This window comes from Coregonus lavaretus (assembly GCF_964263955.1).
Source record: "Coregonus lavaretus genome assembly, chromosome: 11".
Taxonomy (NCBI): Eukaryota; Metazoa; Chordata; class Actinopteri; order Salmoniformes; family Salmonidae; genus Coregonus; species Coregonus lavaretus.
Window position 1 is genome coordinate 10,855,955 of NC_139998.1, and position 19,490 is coordinate 10,875,444.

The window sequence follows — 19,490 nt, forward strand, 5'->3', positions numbered from 1 at the left end:
ATACAAAACCTGTAACATTCTATTATGTACGCTATTGCCCCTACGGCTGACCAGGCGTTGTTGGAGCTGCAATCTGATTTTGTCGCCTTGCAGAAAGTCCTTGTTGAATTAAAATTGTTACTTAGTGCAGGAAAGACTAAACGTATGCTGTTTTCTAATTCTCTTAGAAATATTTCAGATGGCTTACACATTTATGCATTGGATGGTTCTTTCATCGAGCAGGTTCCCACCTATAAATATCAGGGCTTTTGGACTGACAATAATTTGACGTTTAACAAACATATGGATGAGCTAGTTAAGAAGCTGAGATTTAAACTAGGCTTATTTTATATAAATAAATCATGCCTTTCCCTAAACAGCAGGAAGCAGATTGTACAGTCAACTTTTCTGCAAGTTCTTGACTATGGTGACACCATTTATCACAATGTAGCAGCCACTACTCTTAAACTTTTGGATACCGTCTACCATAGTGCCCTTCCTTCGCTTTATCACAGGTAACAGTTTTAATTCGCATTGATGCACCCTGTATCAAAAGATCGTCTGGTCCTCATTCAAGTAATGTAGATCACTTCATTACTCAATTTTTGTTTACAAAACTCTACTACTCAAACTTCTGACCCACTTGACTTCACAGTTAAAATAAAAAATATGAGACAACAAACCCGTTCACGGTGATGATTAACTCTCAAGGTTCCACTAGTACATGGTTTCCCAAACTCAGTCCTCGGGACCCCAAGGGGTGCATGTTTTGGTTTTTGCCCTAGCACCACACAGCTGATTCAAATAATCAACTAATTATCAAGCTTTTATCATTTGTATCAGGACCGAGTTTGGGAAACGCTGCACTAGTACATACTGATCTAGGTCTTCAGTTTTAGTGCCCAACATTATTGGAATAGCCTAGAAAACTCCCTACATCTTGACTCTCTGGTGCTTCTAGGGCAGTTTAGGACTTTAATGTTAAATGAATTTAATGAGAATTGCAACTGTTTGAATTTAATGTAAATAATTGTATTTGTGGTGTTTGAAACTGTAGTGTTGGTTCTGTAATTTATATTTTATTTTATTTATCATTTTGCATTTGTTGTATTATTGTCCTCAGGGCACCATTGTAAATGAGACCCTGGTCTCAATGGGTTTTCCTGAATAAATCAAAGTTAAATAAAATAAAAAATAAAACTCTCACTCAAACTCAACTCTGTGCAAAGCTGTCATCAAGGCAAAGGGTGGCTACTTTGAAGAATCTCAAATATAAAATATATTTTGATTTGTTTAACACTTTTTTGGTTACTACATGATTCCATATGTGTTATTTCACAGTTGTGATGTCTTCACTACTATTCTACAATGTAGAAAATAGTAAAAATAAAGAAAAACCTGTGAATGAGTAGGTGTTCTAAAACTTTTGACCGGTAGTGTCGATAAACAGTGTGTGAGTTTAGCTATTCTCTGCTTGAGATGACAGATCCCCATAAGGCCAGTAATACAATCATACTGTAGGCCTATAGCTGCATTGGCGATGCATACCATATGATAAGCAGCGAAATGGATTCAGATAGCTGATATACTGAGACAGAGTGACAATCCAATAAAACAGATTGGAGATCTTACAACTAGACAAAAAGGAAATGTTCATTTGAGAATACAACACAGAAACACAGACATATTAGAGACAGAACAAAACCCCTTCCCTCTTTATTGCAGGATTGTGATATGTGATTAATCAACATTGACCCTAGTTAATTTTGAATAATGGTTTAACAATTAAATCAAGTTTAAACACCACTTCAAAGAATCAACCCTTCATCACTACAAAATGTACAAATAAGCTAACTCGTATGTAAAAGAATAGACATCTTAGTCTAAACAACGTTAGGTCATTGAGTAGTAACATTTAGGCAATTATTACTAAAGCATAATTTCAGGTGAAACAAAAAAAACTCCATATTAGGGGTGGCCAACCTTGCTCCACTGATCCCTGATCTACTGGCTGAGGTGTTCCAGTTAGCGTTGTATACAAAAATACTGCTGGCATACACAGTTGCTTTGTGAAAAGGTGTTAAAGTTCACAGCTAGCCATTGTTATGTAAATGAAAGCGCTACCAGTGGCCTGGCTTTGATCCCAAATGAGAGCAGGTCCACCGGAGCCATGGCCCAGTGAGACACGGGTGCCGGTCCGCGTAAATGGAAACAGAAAAGACTGAGCCTTTTGGGTAAAACACTGGGGTATATCGTGTATGGAAATGCTCTATTAGTCTCTTGTGACCTGTCTCTTCATCTGCAAACACAGTCTTTCACAGCTTTCCATATCTGAGGACAGAAAACATCACAAAGAAACAGGCTTTATTATACTCAAATTAGGCAGCATTGAATATTATGTTGCTATTATCTCTCTGTCCTCAAAGTTTTCCCCTCTAGGGACTGGAACTGGAGAATCTTTTCATAATGTCCTCCCACAAAATTGCCTGCCCTATCCAGTAGCTAGCCTAGGCTGCCAATTGTGCAGATCTAGCGCCCATGCAATATCAGCTGCCTAGGCTATCCAGTAGCCTACACTCTCCCTTTACTGGCAGATGGAGCTGCAATTTCCACCTCTTCCATGGCTGTTATCTACAAATGCATTTGCAGACTGTGTTTTTAATTTACAATGATTACATCAAGATAGCTAGCTAAAAGAAAGTTAGCTAGCTATTGACATTTAATTAACTTAGCTAAACAGTGTGTAAAATTATCTAGCTAGCAGCTCAGTTGAGTTAGCCTACAAAGTGGCCTACTAGTACTGTAATACATAATTATTTTAACATTTTCCAAATGTATTTACTTAGTTGAACAGCTTTTTGGGTCCTTACAAAAACCAAATAATATGCAATCTTCAAGATTTTTCCGGTGATAGCAAAGCGCATTCAACAGCCTTGTGGACAAATGGAGACAAGGCCCAAAGTGTGTTTGTCACCAGAGCAGTTTAGAGCGTGTTGTGACGTTTGACTTTACCAGCGTAATCCACTTTCAGTTTCAATAAATTTAAACCGCAGACTGTCGACCACACTTGATAACTTAATAACTAGAACTTAAAACTAGCATAGGCAACAACTACCTGAATGGAAAACAGTGACGCACATAACACGCAGCACCCCTTCTAAGGGGGAAGGGTTCTTGAAATGTAACATCCAATCAAAATCTTGACCATTCAGCTGACCATTCAAACCATTTTTGCAATAGAAAATTATCCAGACCTCCAAGGGAGGCGTGACAACGACATGATTTTGGAGGTACGGCAATGCGAGACTAATTACGAGAATACACACTGTCATGCAACCGGCCCTCACCACACTATCACTGGCCGGCTACCCTCCACCCCTACCCCAGCCAACCAGCCAGCCGGGCCTCCCTCGTTGAATGCTTGGCTGTCAGAAAAGCCCTGTGTGTTTAATCCTGGGGATTGTGGGTTTGTATTGTTGCACCACGCTGGGGGCAGAACTCCTCTCTGTTGTCCCTGCTGACTGGATTCCTGCCTTGCTGTCACAAACACACACACACAAACACAATCAAAACACACACACTCACAAACACACACTAAGCTACCTGCCGACGCACACAGCCCTGGCCTACAAAGCAGGGTTGTGCTCAATTTAGAATTTAATTCAGAATGCCTTCTAAATTCCAATTCAATTCTTGAATTTGAATTGAATTTGAAATGAAATAGTAAACAGGATACAGAATTGAAATTTGAATTCGAATTAAAGGAAACATAATTTCATTTCATTTAAATTCAAATGCGTCTATTCTATATTAGGTGTAGTCTCTACCAATATGCATCTTGTAGGCTACATAAAACTTCAAACATGTCATTATATACACTACTGTTCAAAAGTTTGGGGTCACTTAGAAATGTCCTTGTTTTCGAAAGAAAAGCTATTTTTTTGTCCATTAAAATAACATCAAATTGATTCGAAATGCAGTGTAGACATTGTTAATGTTGTAAATGGCTATTGTAGCTGGAAACGGCAGATTTTTTATGTAATATCTACATAGCCGTACAGAGGCCCATTATCAGCATCCATCAGTCCTGTGTTCCAATGGCACGTTGTGTTTGCTAATCCAAGTTGATCATTTTAAAAGGCTAATTGATCATTAGAAAACCTTTTTGCAATTATGTTAGCACAGCTGAAAACTGTTGTGCTGATTAAAGAAGCAATAAAACTGGCCTTCTTGAGACTAGTTGAGTATGGAGCATCAGCAATTGTGGGTTCGATTACAGGCTCAAAATGGCCAGAAACAAATAACTTTCTTCTGAAACTCATCAGTCTATTCTTATTCTGAGAAATGAAGGCTATTCCATGTGAGAAATTGCCAAGAAACTGAAGATGGCGTACAACGCTGTGTACTACTCCCTTCACAGAACAGCACAAACTGGCTCTAACCAGAGAAAGAGGAGTGGGAGGCCCCGGTGAACAACTGAGCAAGAGGACAAATACATTAGAGTGTCTAGTTTGAGAAACAGACGCCTCACAGGTCCTCAACTGGCAGCTTCATTAAATAGTACCCGCAAAACACCAGTCTCAATGTCAACAGTGAAGAGGCGACTCCGGGATGCTGACCTTCTAGGCAGAGTTGCAAAGAAAAAGCCATATCTCAGACTGGCCAATAAAAAGAAAAGATTAAGATGGGCAAAAGAACACAGACTCTGGACAGAGGAAGATTGGAAGTGTTATGGACAGACAAATCGAAGTTTGAGGTGTTCAGATCACAAAGAAGAACATTTATGAGACACAGACCAAATGAAAAGATGCTGGAGGAGTGCTTGATGCCATCTGTCAAGCATGGTGGAGGCAAGTGATGGTCTGGGGGTGCTTTGGTGGTGGTAAAGTGGGAGATTTGTACAGGGTAAAAGGGATCTTGAAGAAGGAAGGCTATCACTCCATTTTGCAACGGCATGCCATACTCCGTGGACGGCGCTTGATTGGAGCCAATTTCCTCTTACAACAGGACAATGACCCAAAGCACAGCTCCAAACTATGCAATAACTATTTAGGGAAGAAGCAGTCAGCTGGTATTCTGTCTATAATGGAGTGGCCAGCACAGTCACTGGATCTCAACCCTATTGAGCTGTTGTGGGAGCAGCTTGACCGTATGGTACATAAGAAGTGCCCATGAAACCAATCCAATTTGTGGGAGGTGCTTCAGGAAGCATGGGGGGAAATCTCTTCAGATTACCTCAACAAATTGACAACTAGAATGCCAAAGGTCTGCAAGGCTGTAATTGCTGCAAATGGAGGATTCTTTGACGAAAGCGAAGTTTGAAGGACACAATTATTATTTCTATTAAAAATCATTATTTCTAACCTTGTCAATGACTACATTTCCTATTCATTTTGTTATATTTCCTATTCAAACTAATTTCATGTATGTTTTTCTTGGAAAACAAGGACATTTCTAAGTGACCCCAAACTTTTGAACGGTAGTGTACATGCATATAAAATCTTGATGAAACAATTGATTTTTCAAACTCTTGAAATGAATGATCAAGGAAAACAAAACTGTATGCAAATATTCTAAGTTGTTATATTTCATACATTTTGTTCAATATGGGGAAAATGCTACATTTCCAGAATGCATTAGTTTAATCCTAAAGCCTTCAGAAAGAAGCCAAACAAATGCAATGGTTGGTGGGAATATAGTTGGCTATTCTAAGCACTAAGGTTGAAAGAGTATATGAACATTGTTTCCAGAGAAAAGTGATTTTTCTTTGTTATAAACTGGGTGGTTTGACCCCTGAATGCTGATTGGCTGACAGAGGTTTTATATCAAATAAACCACGGGTATGACAAAACATTTCTATATACTGGTCTAATTACATTGGTAATAGCAATAAGCCACCTTGGGGGTTTGTGGTATATGGCCAATATACCACGGCTAAGGGCTGTATCCAGGCAATCCAAGTTGCTTTGCAGATATTAGCAAATATTTATAAAATCCTGTTTTTGCTTTGTCATTATGGGGTATTGTGTGTAGATTGATGAGTGGGAAAAAAAACAATTTAATACATTTTAGAATAAGGCTGTAACCTAACAAAATGTGGAAAAAGTCAAGGGGTCTGAATACTTTTCGAAGGCACTGTATATATGATTATTAGAAATGCATTTGGGTCAGTGTGACAATAATCCCAACACTTGAAAAATATGTCTATATTCTATGTAAGTATATCCTGGCTTCACAGGAGGTAGCTGTCACCTTAATTAGGGGGAACGGGCTCGTGGTAATATCTTCAATGGAATGGAAACAAATACATCAAACACATATTTTCAAAGGTGTTCGACGCCATTCAATTTGCTCCGTTCCGCCCATTATTATGAGCAGCCTCCTGTGCCTGGCTTTAAAAATATGAAGACTGAGAGGGATTCTAAAATTGCTCCAAAGTATGTTCAGTATCGGCAGAAAGAAAGGTCACTGAACTCAATAAATAAGTGCAATAAATCTGCAAGAACCTCATGAAACATGCACAAAATGTACTCAATGTTCCTTTACACACACACGCACACGCACGCACACACACACGTTTCCCAAACTCACATACACATCACTCTTATTTCATCCTCCTCTCATCTCTCTCCTCCACATCCCAGCTGACTAGGTGAAACATTTGTCGATGAGCCCTTGAGCAAGGGAGTTAACCCGACTTACACCTGTAAATCGCTCTGGATAAGAGCGTCTGCTAAATGACTAAAATGTATAAAATAATGACTAGGGTGTAGAGCCTATACAAATGTTAGGATATAAACAAATAATGTCCAATGGTTAACTAACGTCAATTACAATTTTGCAAAATATAGCCGAGTTCATATTATTTTATAAATCTGACCAATTCTTCAACAAATACAGAGTCAAACAGTGCAAATAGCATGGGGACGTAACTTTGCTTGTTGTGTCTCCCCTACGCTGCGCGGCTTTCCGCACTGGGCGTGGGTCCGTTTCATGCGCGCAGGCACAGTCCCAAATGCAGAGAGTGCTACCAACGAGAGCTCTCCACTGCACACCGCGCCGCCTGTGAAGTGAAAATGGGTCTCGAAAAGGAGAATTACGAGACGAGTATTATCATGGACGAGGACGAGTTCAACAGATCAATAGAACCGATTTTGTCGAAAAAAGACAAAGTCTACGCGGAGATCCCAGACCGAGATCCCAATGACATAAACGCGCACTTAAAGGTAAGCTACAATATCAGTGTATCAGCGCACGGTGCGCTCCGGTTTTCACAAAGTAAACACCAGTGTACTGATAAGCGTTTGTCAAGCTGTAGATCAATACTTTCGTTATTGTCGCTTTGCCATATGTAATAAACTAATCATAGCAATACTTTTATTCATGCATAATAGCTGCAGATTTCATGCGGTATTGCCTGTGGGTTTAGTTTCCAAGTTGGCTGTAAACTCCTGATTATATGTTTGTTTGGACAGAATATGACAAATGGGTATGTGAGCGAGTCCATGACTGATACCTGACAAGTGCTTGTCTCCTTCCCCAGGTTGGTTTTGAAGATGTGATCGCAGAGCCCAGTTCCAGCCACAGCTTCGACAGAGTATGGATAGGAAGCCACGCCGTCTTCGAACTGGTCAAATATGTATTCTACCGAATACTGACCACAATCCTCGCTGTTCCCATGGCATTTATCATCGGGATAGTCTTTGGGGTCCTCAGCTGTATTCATATTTGGTAGGAACACATCACATGCTATCTTGTTGTTTCAGAGCTTGGCCAAGGGCCACATTTTCCATTGCCTGCTCTGCTGCCTATTTGTTTTGACCCATTGTAGACAGTTTGCACAGAAAGACTGGTAGGCATACTGACATATCTATTTATACCATTAATGTCATATGTAGGGTACAACTATGAATGTGTTGTCATTGTTTTTACTTTAGTTAGGCAATTATGTCATAGCTTTTCCATATATAGGCCTATTTTCCAATATGTACGGTATGCATGCCAGTGGACACAGTGGTTAGGTTGAAGGCAAACCATGCAACTCCTGACATTCACAAATTCCACCTAAGAGTCACTTAGCTAAGGGGCTGCTTGCTAAAAGAACACCAGATCTGTGTACAAAAGTGAGGCACTTTATGGAAAGTTAAGAGGAATGCACTGTTCAGCTGGTAGTGGAAAAAAGCCCCCTAACCCCTGCCAGATAGTTGGCATTCTAGTCTGCCTTGCACCACCGTAGGCCTATTTTCATAGGAGAGTGGGACATTCCACTAGAATAGATAGGCTACAGATTGCTTGTGGGCATGTTTTGTGGGCATGTCACGAAGTAACTCTAATACGACCTTTAGTATAGTTTATGGACTAGTGTCTCAATGTCTCAGTCTCTCTGCAGAATTGATTTTGCCAAAAATCAATGCTGTATCTCAAATGGCACCCTGTTCCCTACATAGTGCACTACTTTTGACCAGTGCCCATTGGGCTTTAATAATGTTTACATACTGTTTTACCCACGTCATATGTATATACTGTATTCTAGTCAAGGCCATCCTTTTGAACCATTACTGTACCAGTGGAGGACAGTGCAGTTTATGATGAGGGAGGACAATTTTTTTAAATGAGCATGGCCTTATTTCTATTACAGCATGTTGGATGACTGTCGTTCCTATTCTATTCACCCAGTTCAATGTAACATCGATAGGTTTAGACTACTACATGATACTCAAATTTTCCCTATACCCATCATGAGGTTGCTACCTAGCCTATGAATTAAAGTTTACAACGTAGGTGCACACAGGTCCAGAGAAATATTTGAGATGACAGACAGTGACACATGGACATACAGTGACACATTCAATACTGCCTTGCACACTTCAGGTATTTTTATCCCCATTTTCGTTTGCTTCCGTTTAAGAAACATTTTTCAACAGAATCGGCGGAATGAATACACCCCTGATCATGCATAAACAGAGTTCACTTTCATAACAGCCATGTTGTATTCATTCTAGCCTCTATGCACTCTCCTCCTCTCACCTTTTCCCTTCGTTTGTGGACTTCAATGAACAACACATCAGCTGTATGTGACCAGGCGAAAAAACCTTCCCAAGCCAAACCATGTCATAACCTCTACACACAGCCTACATCGTTGTCCCCATATTAGCTTAAGTAACGTCCTAGTCAACATAGCTAATATAACTAATGCGTTAGTAAACCTGCTACGATCATGAAGTAATGTTACAGTGTATAGTCAGTAAGCAGTTAGACTGGCGGGCCCCGGTGGCAATAAATTAAGAAAACCAAAAGCTTACCTTGACTTGGAAGAGTTCCAATGTTGTGTTGGATAGCCATAGCCTTCTAGCTAACATAGCATCCCTCTGTTTGAGCCGGGTGTTTGAGTAACTAAACTAGCCAGCTGCATTTGCTAGCTAAGTAAGTGAAACTGAAAGTGAAAAAAAATGATGAAATCTCTCTCTCTCTTGCTTCTCCTTCATTTTTGAAGAAATTAATTTGTTGAAAACTGTTCAACTATTGTCTTTCTTTCTCTTTGAGTCAACTACTCACCACATTTCATGCACTGCAGTGCTATCTAGCTGTAGCTTATGCTTTCAGTCCTAGAGTCATTCTCTGATCCTTTGTTTGGGTGGACAACGTGTCAGTTCATGCTGCAAGAGCTCTGATAGGTTGGAGGACGTCCTCCGGAAGTTGTCATAATTACTGAGTAAGTTCATGGAAGGGGATGAGAACCAAGAGCCACCTAGGTTTTGTATTGAAGTCAATGTACCAAGAGTAGGATGGAAGCTAGCTGTCCTCCAGCTACACCATGGTGCTACCCTACAGAGTGCTGTTGAGGCTACTGTAGACCTTCATTGCAAAACAGTGTGTTTTAATCAATTATTTGGTGACGTGAATATATTTAGTATAGTTTTATCTCAAAAGGATAACTTTTTCAATGTTGTAAAACATTTTTTAAAATGAAATTCACTGAGGAGGATGGTCCTACCCTTCCTCCTCTGAGGAGCCTCCACTGTGCTGTAAATATACTATTCTTCAGAAATACTACATATTCTATCCAAATACTGCCCATATTGTCTACACATCCCATCAAATATATATGTACAGTACCAGTCAAAAGTTTGGACACACCTACTCATTCAAGGGTTTTTCTTTATTTTTACTATTTTCTACATTGTAGAATAATAGTGAAGACATCAAAACTATGAAATAACACATATGGAATCATGTAGTAACCAAAAAATAGTTAAACAAATCAAAATATATTTTATATTTGAGATTCTTCAAATAGCCACCCTTTGCCTTGATGACAGCTTTGCACACTCTTGGCATTCTCTCAACCAGCTTCACCTGGAATGCTTTTCCAACAGTCTTGAAGGAGTTCCCACATATGCTGTGCCCTTGTTGGCTGCTTTTCCTTCACTCTGCCGTCCGACTCATCCCAAACCATCTCATTCGGTTTGAGGTCGGGGGATTGTGGAGGCCAGGTCATTTGATGCAGCACTACATCACTCTCCTTCTTGGAAAAATATCCCTTACACAGCCTGGAGGTGTGTTGGGTCATTTTCCTGTTGAAAAACAAATGATAGTCCCACTAAGCCCAAACCAGATGGGATGGTGTATCGCTGCAGAATGCTGTGGTAGCCATGCTTGTTAAGTGTGCCTTGAATTATGAATAAATCACAGTGTCACCAGCAAAGCACCCCCACACCATAACACCTCCTCCTCCATGCTTTACGGTGGGAACTACACATGCGGAGATCACACTATTTACCAAGAGAGTTTTCATCTATATTTTTCATAGCTGTCTATTTACCACCACAAACCAATGCTGGCATTAAGATTGCACTGAATGAGTTGTACAAGGCCATAAATCAACAGGAAAACGCTCATCCAGATGCAGCGCTCCTAGTGGCCGGGGACTTTAATGCAGGGAAACTTAAATCCGTTCTACCTAATTTCTACCAGCATGTTAAATGTGCAACCAGAGGAAAAAAAAATCTAGACCACCTTTACTCCACACACAGAGACGCATACAAAGCTCTCCCTCGCCCTCCATTTGGCAAATCTGACCATAACTCTATCCTCCTGATTCCTGCTTATAAGCAAAAACTAAAGCAGGAAGCACCAGTGACTCGGTTAATAAAAAAGTGGTCAGATGACGCAGATGCTAAGCTACAGGACTGTTTTGCTAGCACAGACTGGAACATGTTCCGGGATTCTTCAGACAGCATTGAGGAGTACACCACATCAGTCACTGGCTTCATCAATAAGTGCATCGATGATGTCGTCCCCACAGTGACCGTACGTACATACCCCAACCAGAAGCCATGGATTACAGGAAACATCCGCACTGAGCTAAAGGGTAGAGCTGCCGCTTTCAAGGAACGGGACTCTAACCCGGACGCTTATAAGAAATCCCGCTATGACCTCCGACGAACCATCAAACAGGCAAAGAGTCAATACAGGACTAAGATTGAATCGTACTACACTGGCTCTGACGCTCGTCGGATGTGGCAGGGCTTGAAAACTATTACAGACTACAAAGGGAAGCACAGCCGCGAGCTGCCCAGTGACAAAAGCCTACCAGACGAGCTAAACCACTTCTATGCTCGCTTCGAGGCAAGCAACACTGACGCATGCATGAGAGCACCAGCTGTTCCGGATGACTATGTGATCACGCTCTCCGTAGCCGATGTGAGTAAGACTTTTAAGCAGGTCAACATTCACAAGGCCGCAGGGCCAGACGGATTACCAGGACGTGTACTCCGAGCATGTGCTGACCAACTGGCAAGTGTCTTCACTGACATTTTCAACATGTCCCTGACTGAGTCTGTAATACCAACATGTTTCAAGCAGACCACCATAGTCCCCGTGCCGAAGGACACTAAGATAACCTGCCTAAATGACTTCCGACCCGTAGCACTGACGTCTGTAGCCATGAAGTGCTTTGAAAGGCTGGTCAAGGCTCACATCAACAGCATTATCCCAGAAACCCTAGACCCACTCGAATTTGCATACTGCCCCAACAGATCCACAGATGATGCAATCTCTATTGCACTCCACACTGCCCTTTCCCACCTGGACAAGAGGAACACCTACGTGAGAATGCTATTCATTGACTACAGCTCAGCATTCAACACCATAGTGCCCTCTAAGCTCATCACTAAGCTAAGGATCCTGGGACTAAACACCTCCCTCTGCAACTGGATCCTGGACTTCCTGACGGGCCGCCCCCAGGTGGTAAGGGTAGGTAACAACACATCTGCCACACTTATCCTCAACACGGGGGCCCCTCAGGGGTGCGTGCTCAGTCCCCTTCTGTACTCTCTGTTCACCCATGACTGCATGGCTAGGCACGACTCTAACACCATCATTAAGTTTGTCGACGACACAACAGTGGTAGGCCTGATCACCGACAACGATGAGACAGCCTATAGGGAGGAGGTCAGAGACCTGGCCGTGTGGTGCCAGGACAACAACCTCTCCCTCAACGTGACCAAGACAAAGGAGATGAATGTGGACTACAGGGAAAAAAAGAGGACTGAGCACGCCCCCATTCTCATCGACGGGGCTGTAGTGGAACAGGTTGAGAGCTTCAAGTTCCTTGGTGTCCACATCACCAACGAACTATCATGGTCCAAACACACCAAGACAGTCGTGAAGAGGGCACGACAAAGCCTATTCCCCATCAGGAGACTGAAAAGATTTGGCATGGGTCCTCAGATCCTCAAAGAATTCTACAGCTGCACCATCGAGAGCATCCTGACTGGTTGCATCACCGCCTGGTATGGCAACTGCTTGGCCTCCGACCGCAAGGCACTACAGAGGGTAGTGCGTACGGCCCAGTACATCACTGGGGCCAAGCTTCCTGCCATCCAGGACCTCTATACCAGGCGGTGTCAGAGGAAGGCCCTCAAAATTGTCAAAGACACCAGCCACCCTAGTCATAGACTGTTCTCTCTGCTACCGCACGGCAAGCGGTACCGGAGTGCCAAGTCTAGGTCCAAAAGACTTCTCAACAGCTTCTACCCCCAAGCCATAAGACTCCTGAACAGCTAATCATGGCTACCCGGACTATTTGCACTGCCCCCCCACCCCATCCTTTTTACGCTGCTGCTACTCTGTTAATTATTTATGCATAGTCACTTTAACTCTACCCACATGTACATATTACCTCAACTACCTCAACTAGCCGGTGCCCCCGCACATTGACTCTGTAACGGTACCCCCCTGTATATATAGCCCCCCTACTGTCACTTTATTTTACTTCTGCTCTTTTTTTTTTCTCAACACTTTTTTTTGTTGTTGTTTTATTTTATTTTTATTAAAAATAAATGCATTGTTGGTTAAGGGCTGTAAGTAAGCATTTCACTGTAATGTCTGCACCTATTGTATTCGGCGCATGTGACCAATACAATTTTATTTTATTTTATTTGATCATCCATTCACCTGTTTCTTGGCCCAAGCAGGTTTCTTCTTATTATTCATGTCCTTTAGTAGTGGTTTCTTTGCAGCAATTCGACCATGAAAGCCTGATTCACACAGTCCCCTCTGAACAGTTGATATTGAGATGTGTCTGTTACTTGAACTCTGTGAAGCATTAATTTGGGCTGCAATTTCTGAGGCTGCAGCAGAGGTAACTCTGGGTCTTCCATTCCTGTGGCGGTCCTCATGAGAGCCAGTTTCATCATAGCGCTTTATGGTTTTTGTGAATGCACTTGAAGAAACTTTAAAAGTTCTTTACATTTTACATATTGACTGACCTTCATGTCTTAAAGTAATGATAGACTGTCATTTCTCTTTGCTTATTTGAGCTGTTCTTGCCATAATAAGGGCTTGGTCTTTTACCAAATAGGGCTATCTTCTGTATACCCCCCCTACCTTGTCACAACACAACTGATTGGCTCAATCGCATTAAGAAGCAAAGAAATTCCACAAATTAACTTTTAAGAAGGCACACTTGTTAATTGAAATGCGTTCCAGGTGACTACCTCATGAAGCTGGTTGAGAGAATGAGAGAATATATATACAGTGCATTTGGAAAGTATTCAGACCCCTTGACCTTTTCAAAATTGTGTTATGTTACAGCCTTATTCTAAATGGATTAAATTGTTATTTTTTCAATCTACACATAATACCCCATAATGACAAACAAAAACAGGTTTTTAGAAATGTTAGCAATGTATTAAAAATAAAATATTTAAATATCTTTGTTGAAGCATCTTTGGCAGCGATTACAGCCTCAAGTTTTCTTGGGTATGACACTACAAGCTTGGCACACCTGTATTTGGGGAGTTTCTCCCCTTCTTCTCTGCAGATCCTAACAAGCTCTGTCAGGTTGGATTGGGAACGTCGCTGCACAGCTATTTTCAGGTCTCTCCTGAGAAGTCCAGGCTCTGGCTGGGCCACTCAAGGACATTCAGAGACTTGTCCCGAAGCCACTCCTGCGTTGTCTTGGCTGTGTGCTTAGGGTCGTTGTCCTATTGGAAGGTGAACCTTCACCCCAGTCTGAGGTCCTGAGCGCTCTGGAGCAGGTTTTCATCAAGGATCTCTCTGTACTTTGCTCCGTTCAACTTTCCCTCGATCCTGACTAGTCTCCCAGTCCCTGCCTCTGAAAAATATCCCCACAGCATGATGTTGCCACCACCATGCTTCACCATAGGGATGGTGCCAGATTTCCTCCAGATGTGATGCTTGTCATTCAGGCATAAGAGTACAATCTTGGTTTCATCAGACCAGAGAATCTTGTTTCCTTTAAGTGGGCTGTCATGTGCCTTTTACTGAGAAGTGGTTTCCGTCTGGCCCTCTACCATAAAGGCCTGATTGGTAGAGTGCTGCAGAGATGGTTGTATTTCTGGAAGGTTCTCCCATCTCCACAAAGGACCTCTGGAGCTCTGTCAAAGTGATCATCAACCCTCCCTGACCAAGGCCCTTTTTCCCGATTGCTAAGTTTGGCAGGGGGGTACCCTTTTTGGTACCCTTCCCCAGATCTCTGCCTCGACACAATTCTGTCTCGGAGCTCTACATATGTAAATAAGGATGTTCTGTTTTTTATTCTATTTGTTTAAAAAAATCTAAAAACCTGTTTCGCTTTGTCATTATGAGGTATTGTGTGTAGATTGATGAGGAAATGTTTTGATTTGATCCATTAAGGAAAAGTTGTTATTTAATAAATTTTAGAATAAGGCTGTAACGTAACAAAATGTGGAAAAAGTGAAGGGGTCTGAATACTTTCCGAATACACTGTATACTCCGGATTCCGACATTGCTCGTCCAAATATTTTAATATTTCGTGTGTATTGTTGTGTATTGTTAGATATTACTGCATTGTTGGAGCTAGGAACACAAGCATTTCACTACACCCGCAATAACATCTGCTAAATATGTGTTTGCGACCAATAAAATGTGATTTGATTTTATTTGAAAAGTAGTGCTTTATATAGGGAATAGGGTGCCATTTGTGTAGAGGAATAATCATTGTGTAGAGGAAGAGTCAGTCTGCACTGTTTGTCACAGCTTTTATGTAGGATAAGCAATTTAAATATGGCTTTGGTGACATAGGCAGAGATCAGTAGAGGATGAAATGGTAGCTATGAGAAACAGTTGACCCTGTGGTTGGTCAAAAGACATCTGGGATGTGTCTGGTAGATAGTATCACAAGATGTAGTGGCAAAAAGAAGGCACTCTTATAAAAACACATTCCGTAGCCTTATACAGTTAAATCAAAAATACAATTTCACCAGATAGGTGCAGTGAAATGTGTTGTTTTACAGGGTCAGCCATAGTAGTATGGCGCCTCTGGAGCAAATTAGGGTTAAGTGCCTTGCAGAAGCGCACATCGACACATTTTTAACCTTGCCGGCTCGTGTATTCAAACCAGTGACCTTTCGGTTACAGGTCAACAGCTCTAACTGCTAGGCTTCCTGCCGCCTTTTGTACATACTGCAGGCTCCAAGCATTCATAAAGTCAGCATTAACTGTTTATGCGTATCCCAAATGGACAAAGTAAGAGGATCAAGAAGGCTGTGTTAGAATTCATGTTACAAGGTACTCTGGACTCTGCAGCAAACGCAACTTGTTAGGAACACCTCATGCAACTGATATTACACCCAACACAAGGCTATATGTTCCTCGTAATGTAATATGTATGCAGGTAATACTTATGCCTACACATTCTGTGCATTTGAAGAATACTGTATGTGTGCGATGCGAAGTTGAACCTGCTTTTGTCGTCCTCTCCTTCCAGGGTGTTGATGCCGGTGGTGCGGAGCTGTCTGATGGCCCTGCCCTCTGTTCAGGTGGTCTGGAGCAGCCTTACAGACATTTTTGTCACCCCCCTCTTCCACAGTATGGGCCGGTGTCTGTCCTCTGTCCACGTCAAGGCCATGGACAACTGATAGGGGCTTTCCTTCCCTGTTATGGGGGGGGGGGGGGGTGTGGGGGGTTAAGAAGTTAAAGGATATCTTCACTTTTTGACCTATATCTAAGTGGAAAAATTAGTAAATAATTTGAGGTAAGTCTAAAAGAAAGTGACGATATCCTTTACTCATGTTTGCGTTGAAATATATAAGCTCTTTATATGATGTAATTATGGGAGAACATATAAGTGTAACTGATAAGATACGAGCGCTCATAAAGGATGATTAGGGTCAACTTCCCTTTGACAACACCACAGCACCATCTGGGTAATAAGATGATCCAACATGATCATTTATGTCATTTGGAATTTCAAGATTCACAAGATAAATCATAACGTCCATGTTTATAGAAGTGGTTGTGTAGCGTTTATAAACAGCTTTGAATTATTCTACCAAAAGGAAAATTGTGAAGTGACCAAAATAAATCATTGTCATTCCATTATTCTGATGCTAAAATAACAGTTTTAATCATATTTGATCAGATCAGGGCAACAGTATATTGGCCGATTAGGCATCATACCATTCCTGGCATCAGACATGTAATGTTTGTGTAGTTTCTGCTTTTTATGTGATGTGTATATATAGCAGAGGATTCAGATGGAAGTTGAATTAATGAATTACTTCATATGTTTTCTGTAATAGAATGTAGACAGATCCTAGATGCTGAGATGCAGCTTATTGCATACTTCTGCAGCCTTATTTTGCTACTGCTGTGTTTATCTCAGCGCTTTGGATACATTTTGGGCATTTGCTTTTATACAAAGACAACCTACCTAGTAAAAACCTGAGACTGTTGTATACATTTTGAACAGAAGCTGGACTTTTACATTTCTAATATAATAAACAAAAAGGGTGGGTTGTCTGAGTATTGGCTTTCTAATTAATTATTTATGCACAATTGCCATGTTTCTGTGAGTCGTGAAAAAACTGGACAGAACTTGTATGTTAAGTATCTAAGATGAGTTGACTACTCTGGTTTATTCTATACAGTCAGGTACATGGTTGTAGGCCTAGGTGCTGCTGAGCTTGCTATAAAAGCCATAGAGCAGCTAGCTTGATTTATTGTTTGACGTCAGAACCCAAATGTGGAGAGAATCTGGCAGACAGTGCCACCAGTTCTTCACAACGAATCATATAATACGTCACACAAGACCTTGGCTTCATCCAAAAGGGCACCCTATTCCCTAAAAAGTAGTGTACTATATAGGGAATAGGGTGTCAATTCAGACGCATCCTTGTGCTTTGTTTTAATGGACAACCAAGCGCAGCGATTCTGTCTGTGACTTCTAATCCTTTGGCTAAGCGAGGCGGTTGACAGCCTGCCAGCCAATAGACCATGTCTGTACTTGGCTGAGTTATCTCTTCGGTGCAGAGATGAAATTGGAGGTGTAATTGTGCAATAGAACACGCAGGTATGGCGTTTGGGCTGGAGTTTCTTTTTCTTTCCCAAATGTATGTAGCAGAAATGGTAGATGGCATGATGTGATTCTAATTCAGCTCAACAAACAAGACTTATTCTTGGATTTGTAATAAGTACCAAAAGTGTTCCTATTCTGCACCAAATAAAGATTATTATTTCTAAAATGATCTGAGTATTGCTGTGTGTTTCTCTGTCATAGAAAATTATGAGAACTGTGATAGGGAGGCGGGGATATATTTCTCAGTCTCAGTAAGAGAGAAAAGTTGTAAATCACTAATTGAGCTGGTCTGATTGCATAAGACACTTTCCTATACAGAGAGAAGAAGAACTGCCTCTGCCTGGCCCTGTGGGTCTATAGGAACATGACCTGGGGCTCTGCTGATAATCTACAGGTTTACACAGCGCAATACTGATTTGGTATAATATGGAAGAATATTCCATACTGATAATAACCTACAGGGTTACACACATACAGCATTCTACTGACTTGGTAGAATATAAAGAATATTCCATACTGATATTTAGGGACAGTTTGAAATGTACTGGGGTGGGGGGGTTGGTCCAAAATAGGGGAGGGTTGTGTGGTTTTTTATTGGGTACAGGGGAGGATAGTGTGTTTTTTCCCAGGTTTACATTCACCATTTTGCAGGTTTTACGATATAATTTATTCCATCCTAGCCTAATTTCCTCATCTGCTTGCCCACGCCTCCCATATCAAGGTGATTTGGTACTTCCCTTATGCACTACGCTTTTCCGCTCGCTTACTATACCACAGGTCGATATAGTCTACCAGTCTAAGAGTCCATCCTGCCCTCTATCCACCATTCATAGTGACAATAGTGGTGGGTGGATCGTTTGTCCAGATCTGCAATATGCTAAATAGAAATTATAACACACATAAAATCATTAAAGGTTGCAACTATTTTCAACATAAATCCACAAGAACATAGAGGAATAGCTGATAGGCAGCGGAGAGGTTAGGTGTGTCATTGAACATGAAAGAACATTGAAGACATGAGACACGCAGCTCAAAAAGCTCCCCCATTGATCTTGGTTAGGGACAATAAAAAGATCATACCTATAAACTAGCCTACAACACCACAATGCAATGAATAATAGCATTATTGTTTCCAAGTGAGTACAAAATTCTACTCTAGACTGTAAACTCCAGTTAAAATGTCATTTGAATAACGGCACAAAATCCCTGTGATTTGAATGCTTCATTCCATTTGGATCGGTTGTGAGTCTACTCTAGACAGTTTATAAGGTCTAGAAAGGCACAGTAGCAGGCCAGCCTGTCTGTATTTTTACTTTAATACTGAATGCCTATTGCGGATCGTCCTTCTCCCAGGTAGTCGTATAATAATGTGGCCACATACAGTGCCTTCAGAAAGTATTCACACCCCTTGACTCTTTCCACATTTTGTTGTGTTAAAGCCTGAGTTTAAAATTGATAAAATTTAGATTTTCGGTCACTGGCCTACACACAATACCCCATAATGTCAAAGTGGAATAAAAAAAATACAAAATTAATTAAAAATAAAAATATGAAATGTCTTGAGTGAAGAAGTATTCAACCCCTATGGCAGGCCTAAATAAGTTCAGGAGTTAAACATTGCTTAAAAAGTCACAGAATAGGTTGCATGAAATCTGTGTGCAATAAT

The 19,490-nt window shown here is 41.2% G+C and overlaps 1 protein-coding gene and 1 long non-coding RNA gene across 2 annotated transcripts; one reads left to right on the plus strand and one right to left on the minus strand.

The window, feature by feature from the left end:
- Positions 1–1,666: 1,666 nt before the first annotated feature.
- Positions 1,667–7,585, minus strand: LOC311137269. The gene is made up of 2 exons (XR_014613928.1): positions 7,496–7,585; positions 1,667–2,310 (listed from the first exon to the last, which is right to left on the minus strand). It is a non-coding gene; the product is annotated as an uncharacterized lncRNA (long non-coding RNA).
- Positions 6,959–17,993, plus strand: LOC311136836 (caveolin-2-like). The gene is made up of 3 exons (XM_084171125.1): positions 6,959–7,205; positions 7,523–7,710; positions 16,235–17,993. Exons 1-3 carry the CDS (start codon positions 7,056–7,058, stop codon positions 16,383–16,385), a joined length of 489 nt encoding a protein of 162 aa, XP_084027251.1. The 5' UTR covers positions 6,959–7,055; the 3' UTR covers positions 16,386–17,993.
- Positions 17,994–19,490: the final 1,497 nt, after the last annotated feature.